This window comes from Myotis nattereri, assembly GCF_964212035.1.
Source record: "Myotis nattereri genome assembly, chromosome: 3".
Classification (NCBI taxonomy): domain Eukaryota; kingdom Metazoa; phylum Chordata; class Mammalia; order Chiroptera; family Vespertilionidae; genus Myotis; species Myotis nattereri.
In genome coordinates, this window is record NC_138077.1 from 2,464,222 (window position 1) to 2,484,206 (window position 19,985).

A 19,985-nucleotide genomic window follows, 5' to 3' on the forward strand; every position below is an offset into this window, starting at 1 on the left:
CTAGCCACCTTCCTCTGGCCGGCGCCCCTCTCCCCCCAAGTGGACTTCAGACCACAGTGTTGAAAGCACCGTTTCGTGAGGAATCCAGCTGGGAGGCCAAGTTCCCTTTACGCAGCGGGTACCTCCTGCGGCCGCCTTTGGGATCAGATCCAAATCCTGGCTCTTCCTCCACCTGACCCGACCGCCTGACCCCTCTGGGCCTGCGACGGCTGCCCGACACTAACACCACAGAGGCTGGGAGACGCAGGCGGCCAGCACCGGCAAGGGGTGGCTCTGGGTAAGCCTCACGCTGCCCGTGCACGGACCCCACCCCACAGAGAAGGACCTCTGAGTAAATAGTTTGCTCAGCTCTTCGCGTCTTCCTGTGCTCTGCTGGACTTGACCCCCCTCCTCGGTGCAGCGCCTCCCTGTGGCCAGTTCCCATTTGGTCAGATGCCGTGTTGTTGCAAAGCCTTTGAAATTGACCAGGGAGGGGAATTTCAGCAGCATCTGTCTTACCGGGAGGTGGTGAGAACAGGGGCGCTTGCCTCCAATCTTCTGGCCTCCTCGTCGACCCCCACCCCCGACCCAGGGACAGCACGTCCGTCTCAGCGCTCTGGGGTGCTCGCCCTCTGCCCGGCTGCCTCGGGAGTACCATGGGCCGACTTCCTGGGGGGCTCCCTGTGCCAGGCATTGTCCTGGCGGAGCAGGGTCACGGGGCCGAGAGGGAACCTGGCACTTCTGCGCAATGCCAACACTCCACGCGGCACCCTCCCCCCCCCCCCCCCAGCACCAAGGTGAGTTCCCAGCAGCCGTGTTTAACTTTCCGCACAAGATTAGATTAAACATTAGGGCTCATAAGAGCCCGGCGTTGCGACTGCACTTGGCAAGGGCGGCTGAGGGTTCCGCACAAGCCGGAGGGCTGGGCAGCCACAGCAGGACGGCCAGAGCCCAGCTGCGTAGCCAGGGTCCCCCGCACCGCGTCGGTAAGCACCTTCCCATCGCAAATGCTTTCTCGTCATTGTATTTGAGGAATTAAGTAACAGCTCTTTCCCTTTGCCAGAAAATTCTCAGAGGAGCGATTTTTAAGAATTCCTCTCTCTCTCTCTCCTTTTGCTGGTAGTGTTTTCCTTGGTTACTCAGTAATTCCATCTTCTAAGTTTTTCTTTTTCTTTTTAAATCCTCACCCAAGGATACTTTACCACTGATTTTTAGAGAGAGTGGGAGGAGGAAAGACAGAGAGAAACATCGGTGTGAGGGAAACAGGTTGACTGGTTGCCTCCTGCACGCCCCCCAACCAGAGCCCGGGCCTGGGATGTGCCCGCAACCGAGGTACGTGCCCTTGACCGGAATTGAACTTGGGACCCTTCGTTCTGCAGGCCGATGCTCTATCCACTGAGCCACACCGGCTTGGGCCATTTTGTAAGTGTTTTATGGGAGTTTCATGGAAATGGAACCTGCCTTTTCCTGTCCTTTACACACACAGGAAAGACACTGTTGCCTTCTGTAGGCCCCGGTGATGCCAGCGGCCCCCCACCTTTTAGGAAAAGAGGACTGTAGACTTGGGGGCCAGTGGGGGGCCACTTGCTCATGGTGTCAACAGCCCGTGTGGAGTGGCACACACCTGGGCAGGCACGGCGGGACACAGGAGGCCGCTGTGTGTCCCGAGATGGGGAACGACTTGTTGATGTCCACAGGCTCCAGCCGCGGCCCTGGTCTCCCTTCTTCTGCCCAGCTCAGCTGAGCAGCCGCCGACGCTGGACGGGGGGCGCTGCCGGCCTGTGTGGCCCCTGCCGGGACAGGGCGGGTGCTGGGCAGGTGACGGTGTCTTGTCCTGGCAGCCGGCATGCGAGCCCGGGGGCCTAGGACAGGAGGCGGAAGCTCTGAGGCTGCGGCTCTTCCACCTGCCGCAGGGCCAGGTCGGTCTCCGTCATCTCCAAGGCCCGTTGTGGTGGGGTTTTCAGTATGTGTTCATCGATTTCAGAGAGGAAGGGAGAGGGGACATCAATGATGAGAGAGAAGCATGGACCGGCTGCCTCCTGCATGCCCTCTCCTGGGGAACCGAGCCCGCAACCCAGGCCTGTGCCCTGACCAGGAATCTACCTGAGACCTCCTGGTTCACGGTCAACACTCAGCCACTGAGCCGGCCTGGGTGGGCCATCCTGGTGTTCCTGCTGTTGTTTTGGAGCAGAAATCCTTAGTAAAAACATCTGAAACACATAGGCCCGCCTATACCTGGCTGCACCCTATGAAATTGCCAGTTTCGGCCATTTTAACCTGTGTCGGTGGCAGTTTCGCACGGTTTAAGAGAACGTAACCAATGGCTTAAGGCAGCGGTTCTCAACCTGTGGGTCGCAACCTCTTTGGGGGTCGAATGACCCTTTCACAGGGGTCGCCTAAGACCATCGGAAAACACATATATAATTACATATTGTTTTTGTGATTAATCACTATGCTTTAATGATGTTCAATTTGTAACAATGAAATTGGGGGTCACCACAACATGAGGAACTGTATCAAAGGGTCGGGCATTAGTAAGGTTGAGAACCACTGGCTTAAGTCCAGACCTGTTAGGCGTTCTCCTTCGAGGGGGAGTGTGCATTCCACATACGGCCAGTGCCTCGGTCACGGAGCTGAGTGGGTGTTGGAACTGGCACCTTCCTGGCATGTTTGCGCGTGTCCATCGGGAAGCGGCCTTCGCACGCGGTGCCTGGGCCCTTTCCTGGGCTCGCAGAGCAGACACCCGCGCGCTCAGTGCTCCCACGGGCTCCACCTGGGACTGGACGTTCCAGCCTGGCCAGGCCGCTCTCGGGCACTCACCCCCGAGGCCTTTCCCTGCGGTTGGGTCTTATCAGAAAGCTTGGTGGACAGCGTGTCCCTGCAGGAGAGCTGACCAATGAGCAGGGTCCGCCGGCGGGTGGGTGCGCGCTGCCACGCCAGCACCTGGAAACCCCTGGGGCGTCCGCACTGAGGTATTTTGTTGCAGATTCTAGGATGGGCTTTAGGGGGCCCAGGGGGCCCGGAAACTGAAGGGAGAGCTTCGTATGTACATATGTACGCTTTCCGGGAGAAAAACAACATGAAATGGTTTTCTTTTTAAGGGACCTACAAACCCTCCTCCTGCCCTCTCTCTCCTTCCCACCCGCAGGGCAGGTACGTTGGGAAAAGAGGACTGTAGATTGGGGTCGGTGGGTGTGGCTGTGGATTCCGGTTGCTGGCACAGGACCCGGGAGGGGAGCACTCACTCACCACACCCTCAGGGGGCGCTAGGCAGACCCCCCGCTGGGTCGTTGGGGTTTTTATGGCCTGAGAGGACCTGCAGGTCCCTGCTCCTCACAGGCTCCTCCCTGGCCCAGGGCCCGGTCGGGCGTGTGCAGGAGGCAGCCAACGGATGTGCTTCTCTCACCTTGATGTTTCCCTCTCTCTTCCACTCTCCCTAAAAATCCATGGAAAAATATCCTCGGGTGAGGATTAACCAAACAAACAAACAAACAAACAAACGAAGACATTGACTGGCGTGCAGGGCAGAGAGGGCGTTGGGCCCAGGAGGTGGTGTGGAGGAGGCTGGGTTGCATGGAATGGCGTCATCAGGTGATGCTGGGGGCGGGGGGCGGGGGGGGGGGCAGCGAGGCAGAGAGAGAGCTGGTTTGAGAATGTGATGGCGTCTCGGGTTGTTTCTCCGCATCCTCGCCTGAAACACGTCTTTCAGACACGGATGTACTAGTCACCTCTTGGCTGCACCTGGGAAAGCACTGCCTGGACCGAGGGTCCGACACACATGCCAGACCCTGCCAGTGTCCCTTCGCAGCCTCCCTCCCATAATCCCCTGAAGCACGGGGACCCCGGGCCATCGCGGCAGCAGCTGAGGCTCATGGGAAGCCTGGTGCTAGCTACTGTGAGGTTAATAGTCCATCTTAAAGCAAGGTAATGCGAGAATGTTGGTGAACGTCGGAAATGTGAGAAAAGTGTAAAGAAGAAGAGAAGTTTTAAGTATTCCACCCACTATTAACATTTCAAACTATTTATTTCCAGTCTTTTCTCCATTTTCACATGCAGGCATACGTTCAATTACATATATATTTTATTTATTTGTTTGTTTGTTTTTATTAATCTCAGAGAGAGGGAGGGCAGGGGAGAGAGAAAGAGAAACACTGATCAGCTGCCTCCTGCACACAGTCCGACTGGGGATGGAACCCAAAACCTGGGTAGGTGCCCTGACCGGGAATCGAACCCGCCACCTTCTGGTGTATGGGACGACGCTCCAACCAACCGAGCCACGCCAGCCAGGGCTAGGTACATATTTAAGTTGGGGTCATACTCGGTACAGTGTGATGTCCCCCATTACACTTTTGGCAAATATCATGCATGCAACAGGTGCACATGAAAAGCTCAAAGAACCGAGTGTGTGCTCGGTCCACCACCAGCAGGCTAGGGAGGAATCGCATCGCTCCCCCTCGCGCGCCCCCCGTCCATCCCTTCCGCAGCCGCGCGAGGAAAGGACCCCCTTTCACTGTCCGTCCGTCTCCCCGTTGGCCTCGCGCAGGAGCAGCATGCCCGCCCTGGCCAACCTGACGCAGACCCTGGAGGACGCCTTCAGGAGGGTCCTCGTCGGGTACATGGACGCGTGGCGCCGGAACACGACCGCCCAGCAGGAGGCGCTGCAGGCCCGGGTGGACGCCGAGAACTTCTACTATGTCATCCTGTACCTCATGGTGATGATCGGCATGTTCTCCTTCATCGTGGTGGCCATCCTGGTGAGCACGGTGAAGTCCAAGCGGCAGGAGCACTCCAACGACCCCTACCACCAGTACATCGTGGACGACTGGAAGCAGAAGTACAAGAACCAGATCCTGAGCCTGGAGGAGGCCAGGGCCACCGTCCACCAGAACCTCGGTGCGGCGGGCTTCAAGACGTCCCCGTGAGCCTGGCCGGCGTGGCTCGGCGGAGAGAGCCTCGGCCTGCGGACCCAAGGGTCCCGGGTTCGATTCCGGTCCCGGGCACGTCCCTGGGTCGCAGGCTCCTCCCCGGCCCGGGCCCCTGGTTGGGCGCGTGCAGGAGGCAACCAATCGATGTGCCTCTCTCGCATGGATGTTTCTCTCTGTCTCTCCATCTCCCTTCCACTCTCTCTAAAAGTCAATGGGAAAATATCCTCAGGTGAGGATTAGCAAAAAACAAACAAAAAACCCCGTCTTCCTGACAAGCGAGAAAGACAGGGAGCCTACCCCAGATGCCCGCGCCCTGGAGCCCCCCAACTCTCTGCTCAGAAGACACCTCGCTGCTCGCTGTCTGCGGAGACGCTGGGGAGACCGTGTGTTGCGTCCCCGAGGCAGGCGGCATGTGGTGTCGGTGCCTGGCGCTTGCTCATGGGAGTGGTGTGCTGTGTGAGCACCTGCACAGTGGCAGGGGGTAGAAAGAAGAGATTTGCAAAGCGCCGAGCCTTCTTACTCCGACACGTGATGTTGTATGTGGCTGATTCAACCGGTGAATAGGATGTGTGGCCCAGATGCCGAGGTTCGGAATCTACCCCGTCACTGGGCTGACAGGAGCATCATTGATGCGCTCGGAGCACGAGTCCCGATGAAGGCGGCAGCGCCGTGGGGTGACAGCAGGTGCATCCTTCTCCTGGCATTGAACTTGCTCGGAGTCGGACGACAGCCCAGCACAGGGAGGGAGAATCGTGAAGAGCTACCCACGCAAACATTGCTAAACGGTCATTTACGGTCCCACAAAAATGAACTCGCTGGACTTCTTCTTAGTATGGAAAAAGCAATAAAGGCACGACATGGCTTTATACGCACCCTTTTCTTTTCACACCATTTCCTTTTCCTCTCTCTATAGCGACTACCTTTACTTATGTTTGCAAAGACCGGGGGACAGAGAGTGTTTGAGCTGCTGGGGTGTGTTGCAAAGCTCGACAACAATCGCTTCACATCACGGAGTGTGAGGCCGCGGGCACCCCGATCATCACACGCGTGTCAGACCGTTGCACGTGCCGATGCCGAGTCTGCCCTGCGCAGATTAGGGGCCTTCACTCATTCATCCCATAAGCGCCTTTGCCCTCTGTCCACTCAGGTCACGGGCCTGACCTCCGCAGAACAGAGGGGAGGAGACCCCCTGAGCGGGAGGCACCCACCCAGCAGGGAGGCAGTCAGACCCGGAAACATCATGATGACAACTGACGGTCACAGCAGAGAGCCTCACAGAGTGGGCGGAGCTAGAGCAGGGCCAGGGGCGGGCCTAAGGCCACAGTCCCCTCTCTCAGGAGCTGGGGTAGGAGTTTTGGGAGACAGATGCCTGGGGTGGGCTGCATGGAGCTCCCTGCCTCCTGGCTCCCCCTCCCCTCCCTCACCCCCACCTATCCCCAAGGCAGAGCAAGGCGAGCAGGGCCTCACGTCTCAGGGCAGGAGACAAAACTCAGAACAGGAGCCCTCCTTCCCGGCACTGGCTTGTGGGGTGTATTCCACCTGCGACAGGGTCTGTCTCTTCAGGGGGAGATATAATCAAGGTATCGATTCTTGTAATTAGCTGCGATTTCGCTCCAGAGGCAGGAGAGTTAGCTCAGGGGACAGAGGCCCTGGGCTCCATCCCCGCCCTTCTAAGTCAGAGCCTGTGGATATGACCTGTGGCTGACACCGGCCCCTCGCTGCTCCCCTCCCCATTTCCTGGGGCAATCAATAGTTGAGACAAATAAAAACTGGCCTCAGCCAGAGATAGCAGCTACATTGACCTACACAACAGTTTTTGTTTTATTTTTGTGTTTTTTTTAAAATATGTTTTTATTGATTTCAGAGAGGAAGGAAGAGGGAGAGAGATGGAAACATCCATGATGACAGAGAATCATGGATCGGCTGCCTCCTGCACACCCCACACTGGGGATGGAGCCCACAACCCTGGCCTGTGCCGGGAATTGAACTGTGACCTCTTGGTTCATAGGTTGATGCTCAACCACTGAGCAACACCGGCCGGGCCTCTCCTCCTTCTGAGTGTGCACTCCCGCTTTAAGGAGCCTGCTGTGCTCTGCTCTGCCCGCTTCTCCACGCCCTCCAGCCCAGGCCGCTCCTCTCCCCTGCGCCCAGCCGGGCTCGGTCCCGGTGCGCACGGAGTCGGGGCTCAGTGCTCCAGCTCCGCACGCGGCGATCGGGAACCCAGCCCGGGGACGCGCGCCGTCCCCAAGAAAAGCGCGCGTTTGGTGGCGAGGATGGAAGCTGAGTTGGGAACTGCTGGGGAGCCTGGGGCCCTCCGTCGCGAGCACCAAGGATTGCGGCGCAGCTGAGGGTGGAGCGGCCCCGCGGCGCCCCGCCCTCCGGCTTCCATCTTCCTCGGGGTCGGAGAAGGGCGGAACCGGAACAGACCCGGGGCAGTATTAGGGGACCCGCCCAGGCGGCCCGGGCCCACTGCGCAGGCGCGGAGCGGTGCATTTCGGGACGTGTAGTTTCCGCGCCGCATTGTGGGAGTCCTGGTTTGCAAGCCCACTCGGCGCAGCGGTCCCGGCGACTTGGAGCTGTAAGTCATGACCTCTGAGTCTGCGGGGTCCTGACCGGAAGCCCGAGGGCTCTTTGGGGCGCGGGGGTGTCCGGCTTTCTCCTGGATCCCCGCCAGTCGGCCCCCGGCCGCGCGGCGCCGGCTCCCCGCCCAGTGGGGACCGGAGGGTCACGGCCCTCACCCGCGCGCCTCCCTGGCTCGGCTGTCCCGGCGCCGCGGAATCCAGGCCCCGGGGGCGGCGTGCGTAGGCTGGCACGTGGCCCGGGGCTGGTGCCGGCCAGAGGGTGCTGGTGTCCGAGGGGCTTGGGGACGAGTGCATGTTCCGGACGCCCTGTTCAGTGGAAGGGCTGGGGTGTGAGGGGGCCGGTGTTGCTCCCGAAGTTTGGGGGTCGGAGAGGACCCTGGCCGGGTTGCAGAGGCGCTGAGACCCAGGCCTCCGGCCCAGGGAACCCCGGCTGACCCGGGAGTGGGGCCCCGAGGTCGGCCAAGTGATGCCCCTCCTCCCCGCACCCCCTTCAGGTGAGGGGTGAGGGGCTGGGGTGGGAAGGGTGGAGACGCGGAGGGAGAACGGCTTGGGAAGGTGGGACTAAGGACACAGCTAAGTGGAGGCCGGCAGGAGGTCAGACAGAGCGGAGACCCCCCTGGACACCCCGAGTCCGCCGCGTGTGCCAGGAGGAAGCAGGTCGCGGGCAGTACTGTCCATGTGGCTTCAGGTGGCCTAGCCACAGTCTGCGAGCTTATCTGTCTTTCGAGAAATCCGGCCAAAGAAAAAATCAGGATATTTTTGCAGTAAAGGAAATAGAACTATTTCTCTCTAAGCCATTATGAGCTCAAATGTTTTTATTGGTTTTTTAGAGGAAGGGAGAGGGAGAGGTAGCAACATCAATGAGAGAGAATCATCCATCGGCTGCCTCCTGCTCGCCCCCCACTGGGGATCTTTATGGGAGTGGAACCCGGACCGGGGCCAACGCTCTATCCACTGAGCCAAACCGGTTCGGGCTATTTTTTAGTTTTGAGCTAAGACGGAATAGTTCCAGGGGAGCTTAAAGTGCCTGCCTGCTTAGGTTGACTTGAGCCGCAGCCTTGTCCCCAGCTTGGCGTTTGCAGACAGCAGCTGCCTCCCGTTTCTAATTGCACCCGGTGTCGCCTGGAGTCAGAGCACACGGCCGGATATTTTCGGATATTTTTAGGCTCCTCAGCTTTCGTTTGCTGAAGTCTTGCGAGGCCTGCGGAGTGGGAGCATGTCATTGAGGGAGATGGGGACCCCCCCCCCCACAATGTGGATGGAGGCTGAGGGTGAGGGGAGCCACCCTGATCTGCCTCTCCTCTCCCGCCCTCACCGCACCCCAACACTGTTTGCAGGTTGACCTTCTGTGTTTCTCTCCTAAAGAGCGTGGGTTGTATCACTCCATGCGTGAAGTCGAGGCAGGTGCCAGTGTGTTTTTACTGTCTGGTTCCGTGATATCAGAGAGAATAGAATGGTGGCTTCCGAATTCCAGAGTTGCAGCATTGTTCTTTGGATTCTGATTTTTTTTTTTTTTAGAAAATATATTTTTATTGAATTCAAGAGGGAGAGAGATGGAAACATCAATGGTGAGAGAATCCTTGATCGGCTGCCTCCTGCACGCCCACTACTGGGAATCAAGCCCACAACCTGGGCATGTGCCCCTGACTGGAATCAAACCCAGGACCCTTCAGTCTGCAGGCCGATGCTCTATCCACTGAGCCACACCGGCCAGGGCTGGGTTCTGATTTTTAAAATGAGGACACTTTGGCTCAGAGAGGTTCACGATTTGCCCCAGGTCACATGCCCTGCCTTGGGTGCCACCGGGAATAGAGTGCAGTGCAGATGTCGGCTTTCCTGGTGCTCAGGTGGTCTCTAGACCATGGCCGCTGTCTTGCAGTGACTGCATTTTTCACAGGATGTCCCTTGTTTATGGTCTTCAGCTTGGCCTGTCCATTAGCGGAAGGAGAGGGCTTTATCGTGACCGTCATGGTTGACGTTTATGTACCGTGGGCTGAGGGTGGTGCCCAGGGTTTCTCCTCCAGCCCCGAAGGCGGACTTACAGCTGAGGGAGCCGAGGTTGAGAGGGGCCAGGTGCCGTGCCCACAGCCACAGCACTAGTGAGCGCACCTAGTACAACAGCTCCTCCAACGTCTGTCCTTCTGTCCAGTGTTGTTTCATTGCAACATTGATGAGGTGTCGTAGGAACTTAACTCTTGTTTATATTCCTTAGCCTCCTGTAAAATGGGGTCCACTTTATGTCATTTCGCTTGAAGTTGCAGAACCAATTGCCTGTTTGGGAGGCCTCGCTGTACATGTTTGCCAGAGGGCCAGACAACAGGGTGTTCTTTTTAATCTACTTCCTCCTGTAAATATTTCGGACCTATTTGTTATCCTTGACCTTGGGAGTCAAGGTATGCAGTGGGGAACAGCCAAACTCACCTACTGTGTTTGTACACAACTCAAAGGAGTTGTAAAAGTAAAATGTACACAACCCTCAAATATTTTGTTTTCATTTACAACATGGCTAATCCCTGAGATTATTAGAGATTACTCGAAGTGGAAACTCTAGCAACACTTCAGTGCAGATCAGAATCTGCTGCTACTTAAAGACAAACGGGCCATTTACACAGGAAGGTCAGCGCTGACCTTCAATCACACGTAAACAGATGATGGTGTAAATTCCTGTTGCTAGCTTATCTGACTTTGCAAAAGTCATGGGGAAAACTTGGCTATCTTGTGCCAACTCCCAGCTTTTCAGGATACTGTGACCTTGAATAGATAAGGTTTGAATTTTTTAGAGAGAGAAGAAGGGAGTGAGAGAGAAACATCAGTGTGGGAGCAAAACATCAATCGGCTGCCTCCTGCACGCCCCTTCCTGCCCCCGGGATTGAGCCAGAAACCCAGTCATGTGCCCTGACCAGGAATTGAACCGGCAACCCCTTCAGTGCCTAGTACAACACCCAACTGAGCCATACCGGCCCGGGCTGAACTTTTTATATTTAGATGCTTTTGTAAGTGAAAAAGTTTTCTATGAAACATCTCTGAAGTTTGTCTTTTCTCCATTCTGAAGGCCTATGAGGCTTTCCGCTGTTTCTCTTCATTTTAGTGGTGAGTATATTTAAAGAAAAGCATCCGTGTGGATTTTGAGTGCAGAGCTCTCTGCCTCCATCAGGCTGAGACTGTGGGCCCAGACTGGAGGGTTGAGTCCCAGTCCCCCTGCCTGTGACCCTGGACGTGTTTCATAAACTCTGTCCCGGGCTCTGGAGTGGCGACGGTGAACTCCCCTCGGAGGGCTGGTGTGAAGGCTGAATGAGTGGGCGCATCACTGCCCTCAGCCTGGCTGGGCACCGCGGCGTGAAGCTGGACGTCTCCACGTTCCAGGAGCAGGAGGGACCCTGGGCCCGGCCGGTCGACACCCCCTTTCTTCGTTTGCAGATGGGACCGAGGCCCCAAGAGGGAAGTCGCCCGAGTGTGTAGTGTCTGCATCCCGAGCTCGAGCCTTCTGACTCCAGGGGTATGTGTCACCATCTCGAAATAGTGACAGCGAGGCCTCAGAGCCGTCCTGCGCTCCGCCGTGTCCCTGCCCGTCACGCCCTGCCCCACTTCCCTGGGCCCCGCACTTTAGGCGGGAATTCTAGGCCACAATGGCTTTCTCAGGCAACGTTTCCCGCATCGTGTACTCCCTTCCCTCCGGATAGTTTTGAAAAACCTAGATTAACACTCAGGGGACCCGAGAAAGCCTCTTACCCTCAGAGCAGCTCTGGTTCCGGGCAGGAGGGGTGGAGGAACCGACTTTGGACCTGGGCTTTTACATCCCTAGTGAGTGGAGTGGGAGCACCTGTCCCCGTGGGAGCGGCAGGGCCCCTCTGCTTGCAGCTGTGCTCCCATTCCCAGCAGGTCAGCCAGGTCCTTCTGCCCAATAAGCCGCGCCTGTCCCGGCTCTGACCCAGGTCGCTGCTTCTCACCCAGCTCCGGGCCAGCTTGCTGGGGACACTGAGCCTCCTCTCTGCGAAGCTCGCTCTTTGCTCGTCATGGACAGCCCCCCCAACCGCCCCCCCTCGACCTGTTTCCTCTCTTCCCAGCACGCCTGGCGCCCAGCTCCTCCCCGTGTGCTGGCCGGGGTCTGCGTCCACCAGGAGTGACTGCTAGTCCGGCTCTGCGTCCACCAGGAGTGACGTCACCGTGGGTCCAGCATGAACTGGGAGGTGAGCGCGCTTTTACACATGGGTGGCTCAGGGGTTTTCTTCCCCCTGATGGTAGAAATTCAGAATGAGAAGTCGTCGATGCAAGCAGGAATCATAGTTCATATTTGGCTTTAAGTTAAACATGCAGGCGCGTGGAGGGGGCCAGGCCCCCTTAGAGGGGCCCACGGCCGGTCTCGGATCGGCCCCTCGTCTTGCAAAGCCCACGCCTTTAGAGTGACCCACGGTTTCACATTCCGGTTTCCTTACGTTGGATCGCGGTCACGGGAGCGTCTGCATACGAAGTCGCCCCAGATCTTCTTCCCTGGTCTTTACATTTCTGTTGCCAACAAGTGGGTTTTTCTTTTCCAACTGAAACGTGGAACTGCATGGGAGGCATCCACCTGGTTGTCACGGACACCGTCTCTGTACAGAGTCACACTCGTCCGTGTCGTGTTGCACTCAGTCATCTCCCGTGACAGCAGGTGCAGCTGACCCTGCCTGGGGAGTGAACACGCCTGAGCCCCGGGAGGCACGGGCCGGTGCTGGGAGCACAGGTTCAAGGGCAGCACAGAGGCGCCTGCTAGCGAGCGGCCGTGGGAGAAGGGTGTGTTGAGTGTCATGTGAAATCCTGAAGCAGGTGGGGTTAGCTGGGGGTTGGTCACAGGACAGCCACTAAAATATATGTCCTTGTAGACACTTTGAAAAGTAGGAAGTCAGATAGAAATCATGCATCGTCATCCCACCCAGAGAGCTACTACGAACAATGTTGGTGTATTTTTTCATGTATGTAAATGTGATATGTGTATTTTAAACTTAGGACCTTGTTTTTTTTTCAATTATAAGCATTTCCTTGTTCGAAACATCCCTGGGTTTCTCTTGCGAGAAGATCTGGAAAGGTCTGGAAGCAGGATGGGGGAGTACACACCCCTCCTTCCCAGCTCCTGGGGTGCGGGGTTGGGGGGCTTCAGGAGGCCGTGGGGCCTGTCCAGGGGTCCACTGTCTCAGAAGCCCTGGACCCCAGACGAGGCGATCAGGACTCGGGGGGCAGGACTTCCCCTGTGCTCACCAGGCCTGTTCGCCGCAGCTGTCTCACTCACCCCCTAAGGTCTGCACATATGGAGGGATTTGTTAGAAATCGAAGGGGGTTCACCCAGCTGAAGCTTAGCGCCCCAGAGGCAGGCCGGGCCCTGACCCTTCGCTTCAGCCCTGTGGTGTCCTTGACCCTGGCTGCCCTGCTCTGCCGACTCCTCTCTGGAACCTCTAAGGAGAGAGCAAGCAGGGACCCGCTCCCCCGGGTCTGTTTGTGGTGGTTCTGTCTCAGTGGGTTTCCTGGCTCTGTCCGCCGTCGGATCCACGTGCCGTAGCTGCTGCCATGCAGCTACGTGGCGGCTCTGGGGACCGTGGCTGGGACTATAGCGGGGCCGTGGCCGGGGCTGGGGCTGGGACATGGGCAGGGATGCAGCAGGACTGCACGGCTCGCGCAGAGATTTCCAGAACTGGAGAGAGCGCTTTCCCAGTATCAGTGAGGCTCAGCTGCCTAGAAATCCCAGGAACATACCAAGAGGCGTATTTATGGCAACAAACGGGTTTTTTCCTCCCAGGAGGTAAAATAAGGTACCGTTTAATAGCTGGTTTAGAAGCGTGCAGCCGAGCCTCGTCTGTAAAATGGGACCTGCAGGACTGCAGCGGGAGGGGAGGGTGGTTAGCTGTGGGTCTGAGGGAGGGAGGACTGGAAACCAGTAGCAAAGCTGCTTGTGTTGGAGTAAAAGTTTCATTTTGTGAAGTGTTAGGACTTCGGTTCTCCTGCCAGAGCGACTGGCCGGTGTGCTTGCCCGCGCCTGTGGGCGTGATTGGTGTCAGCTGCTGTCCAGTCACTCGGAGTTCGTGTTCTCGCTGTTTAGTTCGCTGAGAACAATTGAAATATTCGGTTCCTCCTTTTGATTTCCAGTATATTCCTCCCCCATTAGGTCACAGCTTCCTCAGACTCCGCAGGCAGCCCATGACCTAGCTTCAGAGGAAGTGGTCAGTGCAGGCGGGAGCGTCTGTGTTTGCAGCTCCGTGTGAATGGTGTGTTTGCAGCTCCGTGTGAATGGTGTGTTTGCAGCTCCGTGTGAATGGTGTGTTTGCAGCTCCGTGTGAATGGTGTGTTTGCACCTTCGTGTGAATGGTGTGTTTGCAGCTTTGTGTGAATGGTGTGTTTGCAGCTCCGTGGGAATGGTGTGTTTGCAGCTCCGTGGGAATGGTGTGTTTGCAGCTTTGTGTGAATGGTGTGTTTGCAGCTCCGTGTGAATGGTGTGTTTGCAGCTCCGTGTGAATGGTGTGTTTGCAGCTCCGTGTGAATGGTGTGTTTGCAGCTCCGTGGGAATGGTGTGTTTGCAGCTCCGTGGGAATGGTGTGTTTGCAGCTCCGTGTGAACTGGCGTACAGGGTGTCCTTACTTTTGTATTTATTTTACCTTCTGCGCCAGTGCTCATGGGTGGTGGGAACCAAGAGGAAATGGGGGGGGACTGGAGCTGGGGAATCTAGAGGGAGGGGCTGCCCAGCTTCCTGGGCAGGCGGAGAGACAGATGCTCGGAACAGCCGGGTGTCACCCGGCCACTCAGCCGGTGGCAGCACAGAGCGGGCCCACCCGCCGCCTCCAGAGCAGGGTCCTGAGTCTGCAGCCCGGGCGGTCCTGGCAGGAAGGGCGGCGCTGGGCTGGATGTCAGCGACGTGGGGCCGGGACCTCGTACGTGGTCGCACACAGTCGCACGTTTGGAACGGCTTCTTCCTTCCCAGGTGCTGGATCATGTGCCCCTGCTGCTGTACATCTTGGCAGCGAAAACATTAATTCTCTGCCTGGCATTTGCCGGAGCCAAAGCATACCAAAGGAAGAGGTTGGAAGCCAGAGAGCGACAGCTGGAAGCGGAGAAGAAGTCGGAGAAGAAAGCGCGCTAAAGGGAGCCACAGGTGCGGCTTGCGGGTGGGAGATGCAGGTGGGCAGCCCAGCCGTGTCCCTCGGGTCTAAGGTGGGTGCAGGCAGGGTGGGGGGTAGGGAGGGGCGCACCAGCTGTCAAGCGCTCAGGGAGACAGGGAGACAGGGAGAGTCCTGACCCTCATGCCTGTCCCGATGAGCCGGGAGCTCGGGGTTGGTCCCCGCCCAGCCTGTGATTCTCCCCCGTTGAGGGCCGGGGTGCTTCAGGGTGGAGGGGTGGGGCCACAGGGCTCAGGGAATCGAGTGAAAGCTTCGCCTTCTCCCCGGAGAAGCATGCTCTAGAAACACCTGCAGGGGTGCGTAAAAGCGCAAGAGGGGGTGGGGAGGAGGCGGGTCACAGGCCTGAAGCCCGCCTGCACCTCCGGTGAGGCCCTGCTGTGGGTCTTCAGGGTGAAGTGTGGCTGCAGGGGTCCTCACCCGGCTCACGCTCGCCCCGGCTGCTGCCCGCCCTGCAGCGTTCAGACGTGGGCCTCGGAGCAGCCCACGTGGCTGGGCCACATCAGCTCCTGTGGTGGGAGCCGCCTTGTTAAAGAGATGCTCCATCGGCTGGACCTCGGGAGCCGGACCCCGTGGGGGAAGAGGGAGCGCGTCCAAGCGAAAGGTGAGAGCTGCTTGCACAGAACATGCGCTGAGTTTTGTGGGGAACCGAAAAGGGGGAGGACGGTCACACTTCTCCCTCTCTCGAACGCCAGTTGCTGGGGGGTGCGTGGGGGTGGGGGGGCCTGATGGCTGAGCTCAGGGCTGGGGGTTTGGGAAGAAAGAAAATCATGATACCGAAAGTATGGGCGGAAACCTTTTTCTGGAAAATGAAAAAAGGAAAGTACGTTTATAAGAGACTAGTGGCCCGGTGCACAAAGCTCGTGCACATTAAAAGGGAATTAATTAGAGGAAATATTTTAATATTGCTATTTGCCCTTTCTCTATAATAGAAGTGTCAGCAATGAACAAAAATTAGTAAAATGTATATGAAAATCTCCCTCCTGTCAGAGTCTGGGGTGCACTGTGGGACCCAGAGTCAAGTCCCCGCCCACCCACGTGCCCCTCAAAATTGCGTGAGACCCAGACCTGGCCAGCCCCACCCCCGTCAAGCCCTGCTAGGTAGGGGGGCACGGCCTCAGGTCCCCCAGCGCATCCTCAGGTCCCCCGGCCCAGCCTCAGGTCCCCCGGCCCTGGCGTGAGGGCGTGACAACCATTTGCATATTAGCTCTTTATTATATAGGAAGAACTCAGTGGTGTCTGAGCCAGAGTGGCTGCACATGAGCGCTGCGCTGAGCGAGTGGGGCGTCCGCGCTGCTCATCAGACGGCTCCTGCTTCCCACCGGCCCTCTCCCCAGACGCTGCTCTACACGGCGGCCCTCTCTCCTAGACGCACCACACGGCGCCACGTGGAGAGTGGACTCGGCCGAGGAGAAGAAACTCCCGAGGGTAACTCCCAGCTGCAGCGGAACTAAAGTGATGGGACCTGGCAGAGGCTTTAAGAACCTGTATTTTCTCTAGTAAAGTAAACACCTGGACAAAGGCGTCTCTGGTCTTTGGGATCGGCCGGCGTGTGTGTGTGTGTGTGTGTGTGTGTGTGTGTGTGTGTCCGTGTCCCTGTCTGTCTGTCTCCCTCACACGCACACCCTGTGCTGTGCGGCAGGGAGTTCTGCAAACCCACAGCTGCTGTAGGTTCTCCCCCCCCCCCCCCCCAGGGCTGGGCTGTAGAAGTGGCCACGCTGTGGGGAGGAAGCCTCCGCTGCACGCCCTCACCCTCTGCCCTCTGACCTCCGCCCTCTGACCTGCTGCCCTCCTCCCGTTTTCTCCTCTTCCCAGGAACTTGGCCCTTGGCGCTTTCATCGAGGCAGGCAGAGGCGGTGCGCTCACGGGGAGGGGTGGCGTGGCCTGCGGGCCTTACTGCCCAGCCAGTTGGACAGTGAAGTGATGGTTAAGGGGCCAAGTCTGAGACGGGAGTAGAGACGGGCCCTGGTTCCTGGTGTCCAGGGATCCGTCATCAGCCGTGAACGGCCACTTTGTGGGGTGAGGGTGGGGCTCCTCCTGTTTCGTGTGAAGTGCTGTGGGCAGGTCTCCACTCCTCACAGCCGGGCCCCGTGGAGGGAGCGCGTTCGTGCTCACTGCCCCGCCGCGTGCAGGGCTTGTCTGGCTGAAGGAGGGCACGTGTGTAAAACTGGTTGTGAAACAATGAGAAGGAGAGGAGAGCATGCCTGGGCGGCGGCAGCCCCACTGGCCAGCCTGGCTCCCTCCGCCCAGTGGAGCCTGGACCCCAGGTGGGCAAGGCCAGGGCAGCGGCCTCCAGGGCGGCACTGCCGTCACCTCGGGTCGCGCTGGCCCACGGGAGGCCGCGGGATGCGGCTGTTGGGGATGCCCGGGCTCCGTCAGCCAACCTCGGGAGGACATCTGTGGGGTCGCTGTCATCGTCACCCACCGTGCGTGGCTGCCCCGAAAGGGATGGGGCTGTACCGCCGTCTCCCCCGCCCGCCCGCGATGAACTCCCTGACTTCCTGCCGCTGGTGTCGGGGCAGAGCTAGTGTCCTTTGCTCAGTGTCTGGCAGCGTGTCTGCGGGGCACAGGGAGGGTCTCCCTCAGGAGCAGACAGGAAGGGAGGTCGGTGTTAGGTCTGAAGGAGGACACGCTGAGCCCGGACTCGTCGGGCAGGGGCACCGTGTATCGAGGCCCAGGCACCCGGGGCGGCCGGTGCCAGCTTTTCAGAGCCCTCGCCCCTCAGGGCCTCAGGGAGCCGGTAGTCAATCAGCTGAAGCTTGAGTCCCATCTCCGTCCCGTGACCCGCAGGCCCTCGGTGCCTTCCTGCTGGCAGGCGGCGCGTTCCTTAGGTCCGAGGGCGGCTGCGTGTTCTCTTCACCCCTGCGGTTCACGTGGCGTGAGGCTCAGCCGACATCAGACCAGACAGCTGGCAAAACTGCCACCACAGAAATCGGTGTCGACACAGAACAGCAGGAGGTGAAAGACCCTGAAAGACGGGTTTGCGGTGGGAAAACAGGGAAGGCTTTCTCGGTGATCAGGTGAGCAGGATGCACCAGCAAGAGCTGCTCTTGTTTGAAAAGCAAAACCACCCAACACGAGTTCCGGGTCCCACTCCTCCGCGGCCTGGCTTCAGGTGAGCAAAGTGGGCAGGGGACTGGCCTCTGAGCAGAGGAGGAGAGGAGCACGGCTGGCTCCGTGGGTCATGTGGGGCCGGACACGGGTGGGCACACTTCTTGGGGCCTGCACTCGCTCCTCCGTGTTTCTGAGACCTACACGCTGAGCACGGTCTTGAGCTCCGTTCACCGTGCTCACCAGGCCCCCTGAGCTGAGCTGCCCCGTCCGCCCCTGGCCCAGCCCTCAAAGCCGCCTCAACACAGGAGTCCAGACCCCTCAGCTACCAGGACGCTTTACTGAGCCGAAGCCCTTCGCCCACGCCCCCGGGAACCGCAGTCCTCGTGGCATCCCTGCGCGGTCGCCGTGGGAGTACCAGTGGCTGCCGTGGTCCGGAGTCGAGCCCAGGGAGACCCTGGGCCGCGACCGTGCCTGGGCCCAGCCTGGCTGCTCAGCGAGGACGCGCCCTTAAGAGAACTTGCCGAGGTAGTAGTTCTCCCACCTGCGCACTTTGTTGATGAGGGTCCTCCACTTGCTGGGGCTGATGCTCTCCATGCCTTTGCTGATGAGGTCACCGAGGAGGAGGAACTGGTACGTGTAGAGGCTGTCGATGGACTTCAGGCAGAACTCCTTCCTGTGGTTGATGATGAACCACTTGAGCGCGGACCAGGCCAGGTCCAGCGGGTTCAGGTAGTTGTACGGGGGAGGCAGGCAGAGCAGCTCGTGCCCACAGGCCTTGGCCACGTCGGGGCAGCAGGTGATGCTCGTCAGGTTGACGACGGACCGGGCGCGAGCCTGGGCCTGGGGCTCCCCGTCCTCGTTGGGCCTGGCCTCCGGCCGCCGGGCGTCCTTGACCACGATGGCGCACTTCCCGTAGGCCTTCCTCACCACCTCGCAGAACTCGGCGAAGAAGCCGTCTTCCGGGCGGACGCTCAGCTCGTCTCTCAGGAACACCCGGTACCGCCACGGCACCCAGCCCTGGCTGCCCCCCGCGTGCACCACGCACCAGCTCGGACTCGGCACGCAGAGCTCGCCCCTGAAGTCCTCCCCCGTGGCCAGGCTTTCGGGGATCTCTGTTTCCCCGAGATACACCGTCGTAAACCCGTCAAACTGCAGCGCTCTCAGCATCTTCAGGTACTGGAGGCATTGCTTCCTCTTGATGCTGTCAAAGGGACTCCTGATGACGATGTTTCTAAAGAGAGGGTGTGCACAGCGGGGCATGGCGCTCCCCCGTCTCCATCTGTGCGTTCTGCCCAGAGCAGGGCGATGACCTCACAAGGGCCTTCCTGCTGGGCCCGCCCACGGACACGCCAGGGCGATGACCTCACAAGGGCCTTCCTGCTGGGCCCGCCCACGGACACGCCAGGGCGATGACCTCACAAGGGCCTTCCTGCTGGGCCTGCCCACGGACACACTGGGATGTGAGAACATCACGGGACACGTTCAGAACAGTTCCCTCTGGCTGACATGATACGTCCCCCATGGGAGATGTGTGTGTGGCTTCTGCCTGAGGCCGGCATGATGGGCAGCTGTTCGTCTGCCAGGGCTGCCGTGACAGTGTCGCCAGCTGCTTGGCTTAGACAGGGTCACTTTCCCACAGTCCTGCGGGGGATCCCAGGTCAGGTGCTGGCGGTTCGGGGTTCGCCCGCCGCCTCTCCGTGGCCAGTAGATGGTGCCTACTCCCCGAGTCTCCCAGGTCTTCCCGCTGCTGTGAGCGCAGGGAGAAGGGCGCTTGCCTGGCCCTGGAGGTGGCGGCTGGAACCCCGGGGCCTGAGAGGAACTGATAGGGGACTCGGTGCCCGGCCAGCAGCCGCCCCTGCAGAGACGATGCAGAGGCCTGGCCAGCGCCTGGGTGGGACCGGGGTGGCCTGCTCGGCCGCAGCGCGGGGCCTGGACAGAAGCAAACCATTGCACGGGAGGCCAGAACCTCCCAGAACCTCGAGAGCCCTTCCTCTTCCTGTCCTGCCTCCTTGGGTGCGAACCAGCCTCCTCCAGTCACCGCCCACCTGGGAGTCGAGGTGAGGAAGGACCGCCAGGGGGCAGTGTGGCCCTGTCTCCACGTGACTTAAGGCAACACCTCAGCTCCTTCCCTGACCCAGCCAGAGCCCTGCAGCCCCAGAGGGCACCCGCCGCTTCCCAGGGAGGCCCTCCTCTGGGACTGCTCTCCTCGGGCACATTCTGCTCTTGGTTCATTCCCTGCCCAGTGGCTCGTGTTCTACAGGGACACTGACATGCTTCCCTCATCCCAAGATGCAGTGGCAGACACCCTA

The 19,985-nt window shown here is 59.2% G+C and overlaps 3 protein-coding genes across 9 annotated transcripts; 2 read left to right on the forward strand and 1 right to left on the reverse strand.

Moving 5' to 3' along the window:
- The first annotated feature begins 888 nt into the window (after positions 1–888).
- KCNE2 (potassium voltage-gated channel subfamily E regulatory subunit 2) lies at positions 889–5,769 on the forward strand. The gene is made up of 2 exons (XM_081087903.1): positions 889–965; positions 4,523–5,769. The coding sequence occupies exon 2, from the start codon at positions 4,530–4,532 to the stop codon at positions 4,899–4,901; it is 372 nt and encodes a 123-aa protein (XP_080944029.1). The 5' UTR covers positions 889–965; positions 4,523–4,529; the 3' UTR covers positions 4,902–5,769.
- A 1,264-nt stretch (positions 5,770–7,033) lies between these two features.
- SMIM11 (small integral membrane protein 11) lies at positions 7,034–16,143 on the forward strand. Of its 7 annotated transcripts, XM_081087907.1 has the most exons (8): positions 7,075–7,482; positions 10,539–10,576; positions 10,904–10,982; positions 11,551–11,590; positions 11,624–11,673; positions 14,430–14,600; positions 15,015–15,226; positions 15,845–16,143. In XM_081087907.1, exons 5-6 carry the CDS (start codon positions 11,662–11,664, stop codon positions 14,586–14,588), a joined length of 171 nt encoding a protein of 56 aa, XP_080944033.1. In that variant the 5' UTR covers positions 7,075–7,482; positions 10,539–10,576; positions 10,904–10,982; positions 11,551–11,590; positions 11,624–11,661; the 3' UTR covers positions 14,589–14,600; positions 15,015–15,226; positions 15,845–16,143. The 7 variants fall into 7 exon arrangements, with proteins under 7 accessions (XP_080944034.1, XP_080944035.1, XP_080944030.1 ...); XM_081087905.1 differs by lacking the exon at positions 10,539–10,576; XM_081087908.1 differs by lacking the exon at positions 10,539–10,576 and having other exon boundaries at positions 7,034–7,482; positions 11,551–11,673; positions 14,430–14,626.
- A 2,040-nt stretch (positions 16,144–18,183) lies between these two features.
- LOC308516656 (uncharacterized protein C21orf140 homolog) lies at positions 18,184–18,936 on the reverse strand (the record flags this gene model as incomplete). The annotated part of the gene is made up of 1 exon (XM_081087702.1): positions 18,184–18,936. The coding sequence occupies one exon, from the start codon at positions 18,934–18,936 to the stop codon at positions 18,184–18,186; it is 753 nt and encodes a 250-aa protein (XP_080943828.1).
- Between the last annotated feature and the right edge of the window lie 1,049 nt (positions 18,937–19,985).

Bases quoted from the DNA above. Each gene is read 5' to 3' on its own strand.
- KCNE2 (XM_081087903.1), top strand. From the start codon at position 4,530: ATGCCCGCCCTGGCCAACCTGACGCAGACCCTGGAGGACGCCTTCAGG.